Raw genomic sequence first — 20,473 nt, 5'->3', positions numbered from 1 at the left:
TTTGGCACTTGGCAATAATACAGCCAGATTAAGGTATTTAAGCATAAATATAAACAATAATGAAAAAACCCAACAAACTAAAAAGCCAAAAAAACAAAGGAAATAAATAAGTCTTTCAAAAATTAAGACTTGTTTCTATTTAAACCAACACAATAAGGGAAGCTAACATAATGGCAAAAATCTTGTCAACTAAGTCGAAGTCACTACAAACTTTATTTCTATGTTCCTTTCTGAAGTTGAAATAGCATGTTACAATGACATTATAGTAAATATGGCCAGACAGGTAGTGAGGTATAGTCCTCTATTTTCCTTGCTTTTAAAGAAATAAAATACCTGTTACAGATCTCTTCTGTATAAAAATACTGCAAGTCTTTCTTTCTTCTTGTTTGCTGTATAGATCAAATACACAGCTTTTGCGTCCATGGGTTTTTCATGTTATACAGTCACTTAATATTCAAATGGCTCTAGGTTTTAGTATCACTGGTTTTTACTTGGAAGGATTTTTTTACATATTTTTTTCTTTTGAAATTTAGTATCTGCATTAACAGTCAGAGAGCACCCACCCTTTAGGATTAACAGATAGAAAACAAGTTCACTCCTATTTTTAAGGCATTTATACTCAATACTTGAGTGTCTTAGTGGGTTTGAAATTTCAATCATTATGTTTCCAAAACTGTTGCAAAGAACTCCTTTAAATTCTGCTATTTATCAGCCATCGCTTTTGCCCCGTGATGCAACTTTTCTCTTTCTTTCTCTCCTGAGCAACATCATTTTGGTACCTTACACAGGAACAGGGCTGTTCTTTGTATGAGTTTCTAGAGCTTTGATACTGCTAACAATCTTCTTTTGAGGACCAACAACTGTAACGCCAACTTTCTTCATGTCACTGGAAAAAAGAGAAGATGCAACGGGTGAGTGAGCATATAATCTCTGTAATTCCTATGGCTGATGTGACCAAACAGAAATCAACTCTCTCGTCTTATATTGCTGCATTGGAGGGGTCTCCAGGTATGGTGATATTGCCGAAACACCAGCGCTGGTATGAATAACGCTGACAGCCATTATATGGAAACAGCAGAAAGCCACAAAAAAAAGAGTAAAAACTTATGTAGTCTTATTGTGCTTGCTTACCTGGAAGAAAAGACAATGAAACTTCTGGGCCAGCTGCAATCTTGATCCTGTCTAACATCTCCATCCCTAACATCTCTGTTAGCCTCATCACTGCTCCTGAGCAGTGCTAGCATCTCGCTATTATGTGCTGAGCCCTCTGATTAGTCACCTTAACTCTGGTATCAGCATTGAGATTAACAGCTATGTGACCAAGCTTCCAGCATCTATCCTGTTTTTCACCCCTTCTTTCTCCAGGCCATTCAGTTTCTTTGTTCCTTATGCAACACAGAAGCGGTTTAACACTTGCGAAGGGCTAATTAACCAGTGGGTCACAGGAAATTAGGCATTCCTAGAGGATTTCTGCACTGTCCCCAAAGGGTAATTGTTATAAAAAGCCATTAGCAGCCTTTTTATAGTTGCAATAATACACTAATTAACGGCATTGATGTGTTTAATTGTCAATACCGCAGCTGCTGCTAACTTCATATCTTGTTTTGTACTCAGCTAGCCAAACAGGGAGTCAATATTTCCTTTGGCATTAAGTTCAAAACTTTACTTGATGCCTTTTCAGGTACAGAGAGAACATTACCCTACTCTTCCTTATCACAAGAACAAAACCAGGTTGCATTTAAATGTAATAAACTTGCAAGATGTAAACTTGAAGTTTAGCACATTTAAATGCCAAAACTGGAGTCAGGAGAGAGTTCAGACCCTGAACTACCATCTATGACAGCTTGCTATGTCTTACCTGGTTAGATGGAATATGGGATGGGTAATAAAGGAAAAGACTGGCACATGTGCCAGCTGTGGGGAAATCCCCACATAAAAATCACAATATAAAGAATCAACAGAGAAACTCCTAAACTGTGAGTGAAAGAAAGTGATGCTGGTGTACCAGATGCTTCACGGTGCCACTGTATCAGAAGAAATTCAGAATTTCCTTGGCATCATTGAGAAAAAGGTATGAGACCATGACCCTCACACAATCATGAGAGCACCGAGGTTGCCTGAATGTGTATTGCAACTACAATAATAATTTACATCTGTCTCTTTAAATGAAAGAATAGTTTAAAAACTAGAAGAATAGTTTAAAAACTAGAAACTCTGTAGAAAAATGCTACTCTTATGCTTCTGTTTAAACTTGTACCTCCAGTCATAACCAATGTTGAAAAGCTCAAGTCAATTGAAACTTACTCTGTAGAAATCTTGGCTATTGTATCACAGGAACTGTACTCCACGCCTGTGAAAATGTCTTTGCACTGTCCTGTCCGAAAACCATTGAGCCAATCGCCTGTTGTGCGGAAGGCTGAAATGTCAATGTTACTTTGGTCCAGGAGAAGATTTGATGGCCTGAAATGAAAAAAAAAATATATATTATGAAAGTTAAAGAGCAGGGATACATGTGAATTTGTTTTGAGTTTAAAAAGCACTGGCATTGGTAGGAACTTCCAGGCTAGACATGGCTTTTCCGATCCCCTGTGGAAGTCACCTGCTGCTGAGGCCACCATGTGTTCTCATGGTGGCACCTCTGACAAACACTGCATAATCATCTCGCTTGAGAGCTCCAGCTTCTCCTGCCCACATTTAAATCATTGAAGCATCACCAATTCATGAAGTGTATCATTACAATTTAACGTGTGAAGCATTAGCAAAGACAAGCCTAATTTAGATTATATTTATGTGATTCACCTAGTCCCAGACAATACACAAACGATGCACGCTGTATACCCCAAGCTGAGTGTGTTGGTAGAATATACACATATCAAAGGTTCAGAGTATTACAGCCCACTGACAAATCCTAAATGCTGCTACTAAGCTAAAAGCACAAATAATAAGATACTACTGGCTTTAAAAAAATTGTATCAAATGCTCAGTGAATTTGTGAGACATATGTAAGCACAAGACTTCCATTCTGCAGTGCACAGAGGCAGAAATGAGGAAATTTGTTATTAACTACAATTTAAAATACAATTGTCACATCCAGTTTAAAACTGATGTTCACTCTAACACTGAAACTTCCATAAGGATATAATAAAAATAATTTAGAAGTGAGAATTGAATCCTGTCTTTGAAATAAACTTGGTGCTGATGAAAGATGTTGAACTGACATGATTTGCATCCAAGTTCTCTACTTAGAAAACAGTGAAGAAATCAGTTAGAAACAAAGAAATCCAACACAATGAATCAAACAAAACATATATCCATGCTTCTTTGCCTTTTAAACCTTTTTCCATCTGTATAAGTCTGCCTATAAGCTACTGAGAAAAAAATACCCTTCTCAAAATAATGATTAAATGTATAAATTTTATCAAGAAGGAATATATTGCAGCTGACCCTGCAGTTTGCATATTGTGAATAGCAAAAATGGCTGCTCCCTGTATTGATCTAGAAATTCAGTTCCATCTGTTATGAATAATTTTGTTTTCCTGGTCTTGTGAACATACTGTAAATTGTTATCTGAAAGCATCAAAACCAAAAATAAATGCCAGCCCTTCCCCATGAAGTCACTATAGTCAGGCTCTACCACACCTCATTTCAACCATCTAAAAATACCACAAATAGGCGCAGCTGGTTTTCTGACCCATTGCTGCAGTCCATAGAGAGATAGACACATGTGCAGGCAGGGGGGTTTGTCCTCTTTAAAAGAGTTCTTCCAGGCAAACAGCTTGGAGGAGACATCCAGCTCTCAGAGAGGTGAACCTGCTCTCAGCTGTTCCTCCTCACTGACTTGCTAGTTTTCCTAAGAGGTGTGAGAAGCCCCTGAATAGCAATACGACCAGTAATTTACTTTTATTGACAAGACATCGTACTAATTCTAGTTCCTTTTCTCTCTCTCTGTGCTAGTTAGTACAATAATGACTTCCTCAACTAGTCAGATGTTATTAGAGACATCAATACTATTTCTGCATTTTCCCCTCCACTGACAAACATATGCCCATACTGGACAGCTTTTTAGCCCCCATTCACAAACACACGTTCTCCATTTTAAGTACCTTCTGGGTGTCTATCTCAGGCTTAAAGCTAAGAGTGTGCTCAACTGTGCTACTGCGATGCTGCCACTCATGAGCACAGGAGACTGAACTAGAGGATGCTCAAAGCAGTTAGCACTGCAGCTTTTCAGTCTATTTTCTGCCCCATAATTAATTTTCCCTGTGGCTCTGAATCCATCTGAAGCGACTTTTATCACTGGAAAGAAGTAAAAACTAATAGGTGATTAGACTAACACTGTAATTTAGAGACAATGATGATGCAATGTAATGAGTATGTCACAGTTACTGGTACTGGAAGACCGATCTGGATTGTAAAAAAACCCTTTTCACCCCAAACTTAAGCCATCTCTGATCATTGAAAAAAAACATAAAGGGGAAGGTTGTAAAGGCATCAAAGAGAACAAAGTGTTCAAATACCAGTGAATAAACAGCCTAGAAAATCCAAACAAAACCGCTCAATCCCAACACAAGCCTTTATTAAGCTTCATTAAAATCAGTGGCACTGCAATAGCACACCTTTGCAGTACATCTGACTTGCACTGGAATCAGGAGATACCACATACTGATACTTTTACAGAAAGAATATGGCTTTGCTAAACAGTAACTCTTGGTATTTTCTACATATTAAACAGCATCTTTTAATTCTGATGTTTTGACAGTTGTTATCAATCAGCTGTTTTCTTTCAAGCTTAGAAAATGATTTTAATATCTTTTTCCCTTCTAGGATTGCAGGCCATAATTTAAGAGCTCATTAGACACTTGAATAATCTTAACTTCAAAACCATGGACATGACACTGCTGTAGATTGACCATCAATTTTCACCAGGTCTCAGAGCAGCGATGTTCTTGATAGGCCCTTTTTGCCTGACTCCCTTCCCTCCAGAGTCCAGCCAGGACAAGGAGCTGCTGCAACCAACTGTAGGCCTCACAACCTAGGAACAGATGCAGATGGAAAGTGACAGAAGACACCAGAAACCTGCTCTGCTCCCAAAATAGTAAAGAAGAGAAAACATAGCATGGCCGCTCTGGCACAAAGACTGAGCTGAGGACAGAAGATGCAGCACACTTGAGGTTACTGTTCTCATGCAAAAAAACAGATCTTAGGCACCTACACGATATACAGCTTTAAACACCCTCCAGTTAAAGGCTCAGGTTAGATAATCAGGTCCAAAATATTTTTATTCAGTAGCTGTACAGCCTGCATCTCCCTGACTACTGTTTGTACCATGAAAAGCCAATGCCTTTTATTTATAGTTATCTGGGTAGAGTGTCTGGAATCCCAAGACATTTATTAAAAGTATTTATGAAGTGTTCTTAGTGATAAAGCATGAAGATTTTTTTTTCAGCCTAGTATGTCTTTTCAACTTAAATCTAATAAAAGAAGGCCTGACTCAAGAATCACTAATGAAAAAAAAAAAATCAACAAGTTGAAATAGAACAGGTCTAGGAATTAGGAATTAGAGTGGCCCAAAAGAGCTTTTATGTTTATTACTTGGATCAAAGTATCATCAGGACAAAAAATATGACCTAATTTTAATGCAAGTGACCTCAGAATAACCAGCACTGTAAAGTATCATTTTTCTCCTTGTAGGATTCCAAACAAAAATTAGTTACTCTCCTCCTCAGAGAGGACATCTGGACAGTTTATCAATGAACAGGAATTTGTCTCACTGTGAAGAGTCTGTGATGTCTCCTCGCATGCACCAAGGGAAAGCTGGGCTTTCAGAGCATCTGCACACACCGGCAGTTTCTTTCCCCTGACCCAGCCCCTAGACAGAAGGTCTGAACATGAAATTTATGGTCTGGGTGATGTGCGCCATGAGCTCACACTTTACTAGACAAATTAGATGGGTTGCAATCCGTGCAGCTGTAAACGATGTCCTGCAGGGTTCCACCTGATCTTTTACAGCTTTTCATAAATCAGTACCTACTAGTTTCAGAAGAGAGTCATTAAAAAGAAATCATGGAAATTACATGTTTGCTCAGGGGAAGTGAAACAGAACATTTGCCTCTGTCTTTTCTTCTCTCCCCTCCTTTTTTTTTTAACTCTTTTTATTTTGTTGCTTTGACCAACTATCATATATATACTTCATCTTGTTATCTTTCAACAGCCATGGAAAGACTTTCTATTCTGTTCATCCTGACTGTGTGTCTATCTACAGAGCTGTACTTACTGACATGTGGTGAAAAAAAAAAATCAGTAAGACTCAGGTTAGAGTGAAAAATTAAACAGCGAGATGCCAGTTACAAAATGCCCTGTTGCTGAAAACTTTTTCTGGATGTGCCCATTACGTTAACAGTTGGAATTAACCTTTGAGTCATTTGCAGTAGCAGGGAGAACTATAGTTTGTTATCATTAGCACAACTTTTGGTCACAACATAAGGAAAGTTTTACCGCACCATATAGTAAAGACCACAGAAAACATCATTAGAACCTTTCCCAATATGGCATAGAAATCTGGTTGGCTGCTGCCTGGCGAGAAAGGGATACACTAACTTGCAAAATCCAGGAACTCAGATAAATAAAAGGAAATTGTCCTGCCACTTCTTCTGCATGAAGGGTGGCATTCTGCAAATGCACAGAGGTGTTGTGCACACATGATCCTGGACTTTGTAGTGCAGCAGACTCTGTCTTTCCATCCCTTCCTCAAAACGACATAACCACCCTTCAGTTTTTAAATCTAGACTTCCCCTTCCACAATCAGTTTCTTTTAAAGGGGAAAGCATTTAAAAACCATAAAGTAATTTCCTGTGGTAAATTTTTGGTAATTATAAGCTCATTTTGTCAGGTGAAATTGCTCCTTAGCAGGGAGTCAGGCCTGGTTTGAACACAATGTACTTTATGATTATGGCAAGCTGAAGCACAGAATTTAAGTCTAACAAGAAGGATAACTTCTATTTCAAGAAAAAAAATAAAACAAAAACCAACAGCTGGCATAGAAAGCAAATTCTAGTTTTATCTTCCACAGCAAGCAGAATAATAAGGATACATGTGTATCAAGAGGAGACTAGTAAATAAATGACATGCCAAGGAGAAGTAGAGCCACTGTGTTTACTTGATTATCTCTCTGGACCTAAAAGATAAGAATCTTTGGAGTTCCACCTCTTCAGGCTCAATTTTAAGGTACCCTTAGGAAATTTTGTAACCTAGTCCCTAAAATACAACTCACCTCTTAAGGTGGTATATTTGCTTTTCCCAAAGGGCTTCATATCATGCTTGCACACTATGAGAATAAGCAGGTCGACAGTGACTACTCTTTGAAGACAAAAGAAAGCTGGTGGTGTCTCCTGGCAAAAAACTTCCTCTAAGATAATGATAAAATAAAATTTCAGCTGCCTCGCAGGTCAGTCTTCCAGTCTTTCCTACTCCTTTAGCTGCCCCTCAGAACATGCTTTTCAAGTGGTTTATATATTAGCAGCATCCTGATGGGGTAATAAATCATATGCCTGGGTATATCAATGCTCCTCAATTTACTTCTCCCTCCCATCAAAACCACTGAAGTAAAAAAAATACCAGCATGTTGCTGAAATGGTTTTCTTTTTCTCATAATAAAGCTTAAGCTGTGCATTCAAGCCACCGAATTAATGTCACATGGACATTCCCTGGGATTTGTAGCTGGCACGGAGACAGACCCTTAATGACAACCCATGATTATTGTTAGGACAGTCTATAGGATCTTTAAAAGAGGGAGCAAAAAGGTGCCTCAGAGAGCTTTTAAAATGCCTCTCTGGCTCTCTGCATCTACCATTTGCTGTGTACAACTTGCTCTTCTATCTCACATTTGGTCACGTTATGTATTTCTACAGACTTTTGCTACAGCGTTCACAGCAACAGGGATCTGCTCTGTGCGGTTTCTTTTTCCAGCATTTCCAGTGCAGAACTACGATTAATTCTAATGAGGGCTTCACGCTGTAAACCCAGCACATCGAGCTGAGAGCAGCAGAAGAAAATCCCTCAGAATCAGAGTAAACAGCTAAGGCTCACCATCAGGCCACCTGCTGCTCTGGCTGCACTGCTATTTAAATTATGCAGTACCCAGCTTGGTCTGCTCTGGATTCTTGTCTGAGTTTCACCAGCAGGGTCAAATTAGAGGTGCGAAAGTGCAAATAGATGTTTTACCATCTCGGTTAACAGTGAGCCCCAGTAACTTATAACTTTGAAGGAACAATGGTTGATTCGTGTCTGCCTCAGGCACGATATTAATGACTGCTGGAAAAGTCAGGTGAAATTAGGGCTTTTCTGTCTCTTGCATGCTACCGAACTGAAATCCCTGAAAATCTCCTCAGTATAACTACTGGATTCTCTGCACAACCCAAGCTATGATTAGACACCAAGGAGTATCATTTACTATAATCTTCCATTTTCCCTTGTGGTTTGTAGTTAAGTTTTCCCCTCCTTCATAAATTCACTATTTTATGTTTAACAGACTTCAGAAAGAAAGCTAGCGTTGTAGGCTTACATTACTTGAATTGTTTTAAAGTGAACAGTCCATTTTAGGACACAGATTATGTTGTTGCTGGGTTTTGAACAAGGATAAAACTCCACACATGGGCTTGCACTACACAGCATTTGGCCAAACCCAGATCCTGTTCTTAACACACAGACAACCACAAAGCACAAGGCCTCTCTGAAACGCTGCAAGTAAAACTGAAATCTCCTTCCTTCAGTCCTCCAGTCTGAAAGTTCCTAACAGGGAGAACCAAACGAGCGATATTACAGGAGGTCAGCAATATATGTCAAGTATCTGAAGCCTTCTGACCTGAATGGCAAAAAAAGGGAACTTTTCAACAAAATGTTCAGCCAACACAAATAGTCATTTTGCTGTAAATGTTATTGTAAAAACAGGGCTTGAATTACACTGCGTAACAGAGCAGTCTGAATTTTTTATTTGACCTGTTCACTGCTCCTATTGAGTTTAATTTTCATAAATATTCTACCAACCTAGCATACTAGAGCTTCCACTGAATCATCAGATTTTAAGTGGAAACAAACTTTGTGAGACATAAACTTCAAATTTTAAATTGCAAATGATGCCTCTGGGTGTTTGAGAGTAAAAATTACGCTTGACACCAGTGAGAACATCACAATGATGGACGACAAAGCAAATGTTTAGCAGCGAACACTTGCAATCAAGTGCTCACAAATAACAGGTAGTCAAAAAACTGCTCAAGGAAATTACTACAGTGAATAATTCAAACAACACATCAAATTCAAGAAAATCAGGATAGGGTTGTAAACAACTTGCTAATAAACAAAAGAACAGATGAGGAACTATTCATAAACATTTTCAAACACTTTCATATTTTCATCAGGAAGAGTAACTGACCTTGACCCCTTAAACTTCCTGGATAATATGAAAAGAATTTCAGCTATGCTTTTTCTGAAAATAAGTGGCTTTCTTGTTTTTCTAGCCTTAGCTATAACAACAGTGGTAGAACTCATATCTTAAATGGAGAACTCCTACCACAGAAAAGAGGTCTGAAAACAAATCTACCTCCAATGCTGCAGTACAATCCAGAAATAATGCTTTCTTTTTTTCTTTCAGTACAGCAACATAGTGTCATGAATTACCAAAAAAGATGTATTTTGGGGATTAAAGAAAAATCCACATAACTGTTCACAGATTATTTTTTTTATAAATTTATTCCCATGGTTAGGCATGCTGCTTCCTCATCACAGAACTGGAAATTGGAAATTAATGGAAGATGTGAAAATTGTATAAAAGTATGGGATATACAGTCTCAGGTCTCTGAGTAGAGTTCCAAGAAGGCAACTACATGTTCTGAGACCTTCAGTTCCAGAGCCTGCAATGAAATCTTAAATTTTGTCCAAAAAAATAACTTGACTGAACTTGACGAGGTACCTTATTCTGGAAAACACTGGCCTTACATTTTATTTAAGTTCTACACATCTAAAAGATGCAGTTAACATGCATAATGGTCTTCATTTTGAAATCGGCATAAATATAATTTTAGGTGTCTTTTTTTTTTGGCAAGCAGCATTATTTCTTTAAAAATCTGATTTGCTTTCCCTATTTTAGAATAATTTTTTCACTTTGTACGTATCTTCAGAAGTCCTTTAATAAACTGAAAACAAAAGGTAGACATAACTTCTTACTTTTTACAACATGTAACATTTATTATGTTATCCAAAACAGTCTAATTGACTAAAATGAGTATTTGAAATTACAGAACAAAACTTTGCTTCAGAAGCCTCTATATGTAAGAACACAGATTCCCATTTTTAATCCTCTGAAAGCGTCTTAAACCCAGGGACTAACCGGACAGCAGTTTCGCTGGTTGATGCTACAAACAGTGCTTGGAGAGCAGAGAGAGGAACATGAAAAGTGCACCACAGCCAGCCTTGCATCCTGCATCCTTTATGAAATCAAATGGTTTTATAGTAATTTATTGCTTTTCTGAATGAGCTCACTCTTTTCTGTGCATTTTATGCTAAAGGTAGCTCCATGCCCGGAGAAACAGATGCTGAATCCTATTAACAACTGCTGGTTACCCTGTAAGTAACACCTTCATCTTCAAAGATTTGGGTCAAACTTGCTAATTAATCCTCCTGTGAGCAAGGTAATTTAAATTTTCAGAGAGACAGAAAAGTTAGCTAAACAAAACAATAATTTAAAAAGTCCCAATAATACAGCTGCCTTTGAAATGGATGATGTCTTGACATTTTCCAAAATAAAATGAGGACCAACTGATTTTGTAAAATATTTGAAAACTGCATGTTTGAATTGAAAACTGTTTCATAAATGTGTTTCAAACCACACCACCAGCATCTTATTAATAAGTGGACAAAAACCACCACATAATTTTACAGAACTCCCCGTAAGCAGTAAGACATGATAATGACTTTCCATATTAGATGTTTGGGCTAGATACGAACTGAGAATAGATACTGAATGATAAATTTCTCATTAAAATCTCCTTCCTCTGAGATCTTCCTCTCAATTTGCAATGCAAATTAAGTAGCATTTTCTGTGAAGATCCAAAGAAACTAACAAAACTGTCAGCTGTTAATTCTGTGCAACTCATAAAATAATTTTTTTTTACAAGGAAGACTATTAGCTGTTTAGTTTAGGCATTCAATGACTGAGACAAATTCTTGCAATTCTTGCACTTAGATACAACTGCTAATATAGCTAGAAACACAAAAATTGTTATAGACAGCTTATTAAAGAAATATCCTGAATACTCAAGTCGTTTTCTCCCCTTGTTTGTGATATAATTTTTCTTCCTCTCCTAAATATATGCTTGTGGTATAAAGAAACAGGAGCAGCAATACTTGACACTGACTCTTACTTTACTAAAAAGTTATAAAGAAACAAAAGCAAATAGAGAAGCAGCTTATTTTTTCTGTGTGGATTCCTTCCCAATACTGAAATCTATCACAGACCTGGCAGAAATTCAGAATTTCTAAAAAACTTGTGTTGGAATTAGAAACATTTTTCAATTTTTTTTTCCAATTGCTTTTTCTTGCAGAGGCAGTGGATTAACTCAGCTCTTCCTGTTTTACAGCAGATTCACAAAGACTAAGTAACTTTAGTCGCACCTACATCACAGCTGTGAACACTCACAGCAACTATAGGAAAACTGCCATAATACTTGGGTTGCCTGCATCCCATATCACAACCCTTACACCTCAAGGTCACACTATCTCCCAACAGCTCAATACACTTTGGGACACAGAAATGCTTTAAATATATATTCTAATTATACATTATGTTTTAAATATATTTTTTCAAATGGCTGTGTAAGAGTAAGATTCATATACATAAAATGATAATATACACTGTAACTCTAGACATCCATCATACACACACACACACACACACACACACACACACACACACATATATAAGATCAGAATCAGAAATATAAATAAGTAGGAAAAAAAGAGAAACTTAAAAAACCCAAGTATTATGAGTCCATTTAAGATTTTTAGTGTATACAAAGTATTTCCAGTTGCATGACTCTTGGCTTGCATTTTTTCCCCACACAAATGAAACAACTAATAAGCCCTGTCAGACCACAGCCTCACCAGTGGGTTAGCAGGTGAGTGAAGTGATTCTGTCTCTCCTACTCAAGTTTAGAAAACTTTCCATCTGCTTTGTATCTGCATGAAATGTTCGCAAATGTGAAGTAATACACAGTGGACTAAAAAATAATAAGCTCAAGGAGAAAAATAATGAACCTGATCAAAACTGGAAGAATGATGAACTCACTTCCACCCTAACAATATCCAAACAACCTAAGCACTCTGTTATAAAAATGAACATAATGCTCAGAAAACAGGAAAGAACAGCAAGACATAAATCAAATAAAAATATAATGAGGTTGTGCTTTAGAAAACTGCATGACTTGTTCAACTTTTTGTGTACTGAGTTCTGTTCCTTCAGCCCTTTACAAATCCAGATAACTCCAGGCAGCTTAAAGGACACAAAACACCCCAGTGTCCATAACCAGGGCTGGTCTTGTTAGCAAGAGCTCAAGGTAGCCACCTGATTAAAAAGTGAATTTTGACAGGTAAGAAAGAAATCAGCCATACTCCCTACTTTGCAAGGAATGGGAAAGGAATTTTCACATGAATTAGAGATGAAGTGCAACAAACACCAGGAAAGGTATAATGAAACATTTGCTGTGCTGAGGTTACAAACAGCTTTTGTCGACGTGAGGTTCAGAAGCAAGTAGAATGGTCTGCAAAGAGGTCATCAATAAGGATAAAAACATCCCCTGGGGTATCAAGAAAATATTAGATGCCATGGAATGGCCAGATGGGATAGAAAACTGAAAAGGAAGTACAGAATTGAAGGCTTTCACTCCTCTCCTGTATTCTATGAGGTATTAGTATAAAATGTGCCCAGGCTATGGCCTGGAATCAGACATACGGTCAAGCACATTCTTCAGTGGAAGACAGTTAACAGCAACGTACCAGAGGACAGGGATATCTTACGCACCTCCAGCAATGTGCTTTTAAATAGGATACAACAGCACTGTGACTATTTTAAACAAACATCAGCTCTAAACTCTGTAAGAAGAGACAGGCTTTGCATCTGCAACAGACATCATCAGGTTAAACTTTTTTTCCTGATCAAGTATATTTTGAACACCTATGAGCATATGGTGGGCATAAAGCTTTAGCATTCTTCCAGTAGCAGCACAGACATGGGTAAAACAGAGCTGGGAACTCTATAATTTAGATTAATTGCTTATTATGGGTATGGGAAAGGTGCTGTGGGAGTACTACAGCTTCAAATAACAACTGAGAGCAGCCATTTGAGCTGATGTAATCCCCTGAGCCCTCGGGGACAAGTTGCAGAGTTGCATCACTTCTGCAGTGATGCCTGGCCCTCTCTGGCTGCTGACAGTACAAGGATACCAGCAGAGACTCAACTGTGGGTCTCCTTTTCAAGGAGCTGCCCTGACTCACTGCCCTTTTGTATCAGTTACATATTTCTGCATATAAGGCTACAGCAAGACTCAAACCCATTTTAAGTTTGGCTTCTCATTTTTCTCTGTCTGTCAGAAGGTGATGCTGGATGGACCTCCAGCACTCAGTCCCCAGTCAGGAGCACTACTGGCTCCTGTTGCTGAAGGAGCACACATTACATGCCCACAGTGCCTTTCTGCAGGACACAAAGTGGGTGTGCAGCTGGCCACAGCTTTTCAGCCTAGTATGAAGTTTAAGATTAGTCAGTTTTGGCAATGGTTACATGGAGGTGATCATGGATTTCCAAATCTGCATTGGACTAGCCCAACACCCCTCATGTTGTCATACCTAGTTCTTGGTCATGCTCAAGTTTAAGGATAGCCTGGTTTGGTCTGCAGACACCAAAAGAGGGAGAGTGATATGGATCACACATTCCCTGAGGGGAAGGGCTTGGGCTCATGCAGGTGTGCTCATCACCCAGACGCCACAGCCTCTCATTTGTCACCATGGAGTGAGGAGCTGCAGAGAGGGAGAGATACTGCACTGCTTGGGAATGCAGGGGGAGCAAGGATGTACCAGCAGAAAGGTAATAAAAATTACCTTTGACATTCCCTCCTCAGAAATGCACTCCACAACAAAGCCAAAGTAGCAGCCTGCCAGGAGGAATGTTTAACTGAGACCTCACCTAAAACAGCTGTGGGAAGTCCTCTGTCATGGTAGCAGCCTCCTTCCTTTCCCCTGCAGTGGCATGAGCAGAGAGCACGGCATCATAGTATGGATGTGCAGTCCTTGCTGCCCATGCCAGTGAAGCACATCATGAAATAGGAGCAAAGAGAGCAAGAGAGACAGGAGAGAGCAGTACTGCACTGTAGTGCTCCTGCGCAGAACCCAGCAGCTACAAGCAGTACTCGGGCCGAATTTGGTCTCCATTAGAGGATATCAACTTTTACTGGGTATGAACAGGTAAACTGGAACTGATGGGTCAACATTGTTTTCAGCTCTGATGTGGTTCAACTCCTTCATTGGAAAGACTGTAAACAGGGAACATTTTGCTTGTTTGGAATGCAAAACGTGCAGCACTAGTTTCTGCAATCAAATCCCCAAACCAGAACATGATAGTCGTGATTCCCAACTCACCTATTCAGCAGATAGCTGCAGTATATCCCTACAAAATAATTATTTGCTGCAATCATTTGCCAAATAGGGATGCAAGATGTGTAGAAGAAATGTGCTTGATTGAGAAGATAGTGTCTAAACAGTCTGAGTTTTTTTCCGAAATTTTTGTTTATTTGTTTTATTTTCTGTTACCTGGCAGGTAACATATGTAATTGCTTTGGTTAGCATGTTGGTTTACTATGTGTAAAATGCTCACGAATTAAATTACTGAAATAAAATTACAGTGCAAGCAGTCTTCTCTCATTATATATTTTTAAAAGCAAAGACCATTAGTATGGCTGCACTCCTCTCATCTCTGCTTTATTTTTCACATCTCTGGAGTGGCAGTAGGAGGTAATTAGGATGGCCAGCCTCTAGCTTAGGATGCAACACAGTGCCAGGGGCCAGGAAAAAGGAGACAAGGCCCATGTCACCTGCACAGCAGGCTGCAGCATGAATGCAGTTCTTCCTGCCACCTTTGCTCCATTTCCCTCTGTGCCTTCCCATTCGACTGCCATGGTGAGAAGTCTGCTGCGTTAGAAGTAAAGATCTGAGAGAAATGTTTTGCCATGCTCCTTTTTGAAGCTTGCCTTATGTCAGATGCTGATCTCATGCCCACTGAAACACACTCCAAGACCTGGGTCTGAAGCAGCAGAGTGCATTTCTCCCTGACTCTGTCTGCTTTGCGGATGGAGACTTTGCACTAGCATTCATACTAAAAGTAATTTTACATCTTTTCAGAACACTTCAGTAAGAGTATGACATTTTGTGCATTATATATACCAGTTCACTTGAACACTCTTTAACCAAAGCTCTTATTTCACTACACCTTCATTATGTCCTTAGGTGTCACACACTCTTCAGTTACTCTCTCTCAATGAAATAATTCTTATATTATGACAGAGATGTTCCAGATTGTGTTGAATAACCAGGATTATAAATGAATGATTTGAACACAGTTAGGAATATTGCATGGGTTGGAAATGAATTTCTAGTTAAGGCACAGGGAACATAAGTGCATTTTTAAGCTTGTGAGTCCTACTGAAAGCAAAAAGATTATTTGTATGATTGAAGTTAAGGTGACTTGTCAGAGCAGAGCGTAAGAAAGTAGGATATGTCTTTGGACCCAATTCAGAAAGATACTTGGGAACATGGCTACCTATAACCTATGAAACACTAAGAACTTTAAACACCACATAAGGTCAGAAGGAAAAGGAAGATCTCACAAACCTCTGCTCAATCTTACAATGGGTTCCATAACCCTAGTGTAACAGGTTTTCACAATTTGAATAAATAATATCAAATAATTAATAAAAATAACAGATAACACCACCAATGACAATGACAATACTACTACTACTACTACTACTACTACTACTACTACTACTACTACTACTACTACTACTACTAATAATAATAATTCCTTCTCCTGAAGGGATAGTCAGGAAGCTTTCTCTAGCATTCAAAATTGCAAACAGCTACAGGTAAAAGTTGAAGAAGCAGGTGAACAAAGTACACAAATTCTAAATATGGAAGATGAAGAAATCAAAGACATTTATTTATGTGCAATCTAAGATCTAGTATGTCACCTTGCCGCCGCATTGGTGATTATTTTCAGACTGCTGGGATTACGGATCAGCTTGTCCAGGATGCTGACAATCTGCTCAAACTTGGGTCTGTTGTTTCTGTCTTTCTGCCAGCAGTCCAGCATCAGCTGATACAAGGCAGCTGGGCAGTCCATAGGAGGTGGCAAGCGGTACCCTTCATCAACAGCCTTAATCACCTGCACAAGGATAAAAGTTTTTGAAAACTTAAAGGCACTTAAATTGACTTGTTTTTATCAGTTCTGTGAACCACATTAACATGGACATTCTGTGTTTAAACAAATGTGTTTATTCACTAATTGTCTTGTCGTGCAATGCCTCTGGTTTATCTGCAAAGTAAACCAGGCAGTAAATTAGACATACAGAAAGTGGAGGTAAGATACAGTATGTGACTTTGAGGAAGGTGAGAGTCCAGAAAAGATCTCCAAAACTTACACTTGATTGAAGTAAATCCATAAACAAAAGCTACAGTTAGTAAGGGGCTTGCTTAACTATGCGAAACTTCAGAAGGTCTTGAATATGTCTCATCTGATCACCCTTAGTAACACATGCTTTCCACACTCTCCAGTGGGCACTGCACCTGGCAGAAAACCAACCTACCTTCTCACGGGACATCCTGAACTGATGGATAGAAGATCTTCTGGACAAATTTGGTTGCAATTGATCTCTCAGGGCCAGAAAATATTTTAAAAACTTACTGCAAGGATAACTACATACTACCTACTAGGCAGTGCAGTTCCAAATCGTCTGTCATTTGTGTAGATTGACAGAAGTAGTCGGGAATTTAGACTGTTATGAAGCTTTTAATACAACCTTTTCACTAGAGTATATTGCACCATGAATAAAAACCCAATGTATTCTAAGTAGAAAATAATAAAGCCATATTCTGTTAACCTTTCCTTTTCATCTGGATCAGTTAATTCAAAAGCAGGCAAAACTATTCTGAGTCAGAACAGGAACAGGAAAATAGCCCATAGTGTAAGCAGCCATGAAGAAAAAGCTTATAAATAGGTTAATCCTTCTATTTCTGATTTTAATGTGATATTCTGAAAGGTATTCCACTAGTCTATCAGCCTCCCTAACATGATTCATTAATCTTCACAAAAAACCCATTCATGACTAATTAAAAGAAATACATAGTCTTCTGCAGAGACTTGTGTTCTAGAGGTACTCATCTGAAAGGAAGTTTTCTTCTATTTTTCCTTGTTTAACATAAAGTAGTACAGAGAATGTCTGACTACAACTATGTTATTGACTTTTAAATATTTATTACTAGCAATGATATAGACCAATCTCTTGGAAAATCTACTTGAGTTAGTGACTGTACTTCAGAAAATTTGGTTCCTAAGTAACTCCTGTGGAATAAATCTAGGATTAATAAGACAACAGAAAAAGAATCCAAAATAGATATAATAAAAATATTTTTTGGGGAAATGTTATGCTTCTTACAAAAATACTGGGAGAGATCCATTCATCATTTGGATTGCAGGCTTGGATAGTTTACTAATGCCACAAAGAAGTCTGTATTGGAAGTCTTCTAACCAGATCACTCTGCTTCTCTATTTCATCCATTGATTACTTCCAGAAGTATTTTGGTTTCAATTAAATTTTAGTATAAATGCTTTGCTTCTCTTTTTCACAATCTCCAAGAGCAATTTATTCTGTGCATTTGACGTTTAAAGAAAACTTCTACAGAATATTATACAAGTGGAACCAAAGAGGATCAACAGAAATTTAGGAGGGTTTTCTAACAATAAGCTGAGGAATGCAAAAAGCAATGACCTCATTGCAGTGGAATTGTTTGAATCATCCTACAAAAAACCACCAGCATGATAAAATCCCCTAATATGTTCCTTTAGAGGTCCAAAATACTCTGCTAAAAGATATTAGCTTTTTGTGAAGTTCATTAGAACTTTTATCTGACCAGAGAGATCTGGAGATTTTCATTTCTACATCTTATTCAATGTCAATGTCAAAAACTCAGAGCCACCTGGTTTCATTACGCTTTGCTTCCTTTCACAGCTTGATCCTTTGTTTGAGAACATAACTCAGATAACAATATACTCACATCCTGGTTGGACATCTCCCAGTATGGTCTTTCTCCATAAGACATCACCTCCCAGAGAACAATCCCATAGCTCCATGCGTCACTGGCTGATGTGAACTTCCGATATGCGATGGCTTCTGGTGATGTCCATCGGATAGGAATCTTACCCCCCTAGGAGCAAAACAAAATAAAACAGTCCATCTGACTGTAAATACAATGAATATAATTTTGTATGATTGATTATTATAAATGAATCTCTGAGATTCTCAATTATAATTATATTGGTGTAAAAAACAGTGTTAGCTGGAACACACTATTGCCATTTGTCATGAAAGCCTCTTATATACTATAAAGAGTAAAATACATTACAGTGCAAAATCTACTAAAGCTATAGACATATAGTACAAAGTACATATTTTATGCAAATACATATACACATATGTACACATATGTGCAGCATAATATGCACGAATAATAATAAAAGGTAAGTTAAGCACAGTTGATTTTCAGTTAAAAAATGTCTGGACACTAGCAAGAACAGTCATACAGCATTAAGGATGAGAAAGTTAGTACGAGATCCTTGCTTATATCCTAGATCCCTTTGCACAGCACAAGAGGGGTTTTTTGTGAGGCATTTCAAGTGAATTCCCTGTTAGTGTTTTCAGCCAATATTTTCTAGGGCATTCAAAGAAAATGAGGGGTCATGATGTTGCTCTGTTTCCCTAATGCCAAGCCTCCAGTTGCACAAGGCACTGACTGTGACCATATGCACAAGTTTCCCGTTCCAAAGCCATCAGAGACAGTCATAGAAACACCGATTTGGATGGGGTCATCTGTGCAGAGAGGAGAGTGCAAAAATGTCAACTGGGGAAGAAGTCTTAAATGTTTTATACAGTCACAAGAGAAGCAAGTAATCATTAAATTATGTAAACTTGAAAAAAAATTAAAGCTACCATTACAATTAATATTGTAGTTAAGGGACCACCTCTCTCCGATTATGGCCACCATTAGGTGCCATAGGTCAAGTTAGTAAAAAGCACACAAGCAGCCTCAGGCTGAATTTCTGCAAGATAAGAATTAGAGGAAGGAGACAATTTCCAGTGGTGCCAGCTTTGACAGAGGTTCTTAAGACTTTGATCTGCGAACCACACATGAGAAAAGTAACTCCTAGAAGACAGCAGTGCAAAACTTGTTACTTAAGGTAAATCTGGAGTGAATACATTTGAATAGATAAAACTGCGATAGTTTAAAGTTATTTCCAGTTCCAGGGAAGCACAACATATACAGAGATATATTCCAAAGATCTCACACTAGACTAGCTGTTTGAGGTACCTCTTCAATCCCCACTGTACTACATCTACCTATCATGCACCTATCCTCACAGCCACCTGTATGGGAAGAGAGTGCTCTTATTTCTGCTGACTAACAAGCAAGAAATAAAATGTAAAGATATTAATGCTTTCCCTATACTTCCATAAAGTGTACCTGCACAGAGGGTAGCCATATGCTCACCAGCTTTAGATTAATTAGCTTGGTTAACAATAGAAGTGTGGACATTAGTGTTAATTAGAAACCTAAATACAACCTAAATACACTGGAGCCTAAGCATCTGCAATCTCATGACTAATACTGCACAAATTAAATGTAAGCAACATAGGAAGGCTTTACTCAGGCTACAGTTCAAACCTTCAAAATGTCACTGTCTTAGAAACTTAGCAAAGATCAAAGAGGGAATCTATCCTGGCATATAGTTATTATGGATACCTTCCTATTTATCAGACTTCCTAGCTTAACCAAAAGACAAACCTAAATTTCCACACATAACTATTAAAATTAAGTAAACACTGATTTTCACATTACTTATGGACCAGCAAATGTCCTGGTGTTTTAACAACAAATACACTTACGATTTTAGATGTGGGGATGATAAAGAAGTCAATCCCACTTTTTCAACCTTTTTTTCTATGCATACTAGTAGAGTGAACTTTGATTTCCAATAAAGAATGTCAATGCCAGGGGAAAGCCATACCCTAAATTTACACAAACAAAACCACACCACCACAAACAGAAAAAGCTTCCAAATAAAAGGTCTCCTGCTCGTCCCCACAGGCTCACCTGCAAAACT

General features: G+C 38.2%; 1 protein-coding gene across 1 annotated transcript; it reads right to left on the bottom strand.

Moving 5' to 3' along the window:
• Nucleotides 1-491: 491 nt before the first annotated feature.
• Nucleotides 492-18,519, bottom strand: LOC104538228 (ephrin type-A receptor 3-like; the record flags this gene model as incomplete). Its single annotated transcript, XM_010181352.1, has 4 exons — nucleotides 492-886; nucleotides 2,305-2,460; nucleotides 16,287-16,480; nucleotides 18,370-18,519. Coding segments are annotated over 4 exons (606 nt in total), but the record flags the coding sequence as incomplete, so codon positions are not given.
• Nucleotides 18,520-20,473: the final 1,954 nt, after the last annotated feature.

This window comes from Mesitornis unicolor, unplaced genomic scaffold, assembly GCF_000695765.1.
Source record: "Mesitornis unicolor isolate BGI_N332 unplaced genomic scaffold, ASM69576v1 scaffold10673, whole genome shotgun sequence".
NCBI lineage: Eukaryota > Metazoa > Chordata > Aves > Mesitornithiformes > Mesitornithidae > Mesitornis > Mesitornis unicolor.
This window is presented reverse-complemented; position numbering and strand designations above follow the sequence as displayed.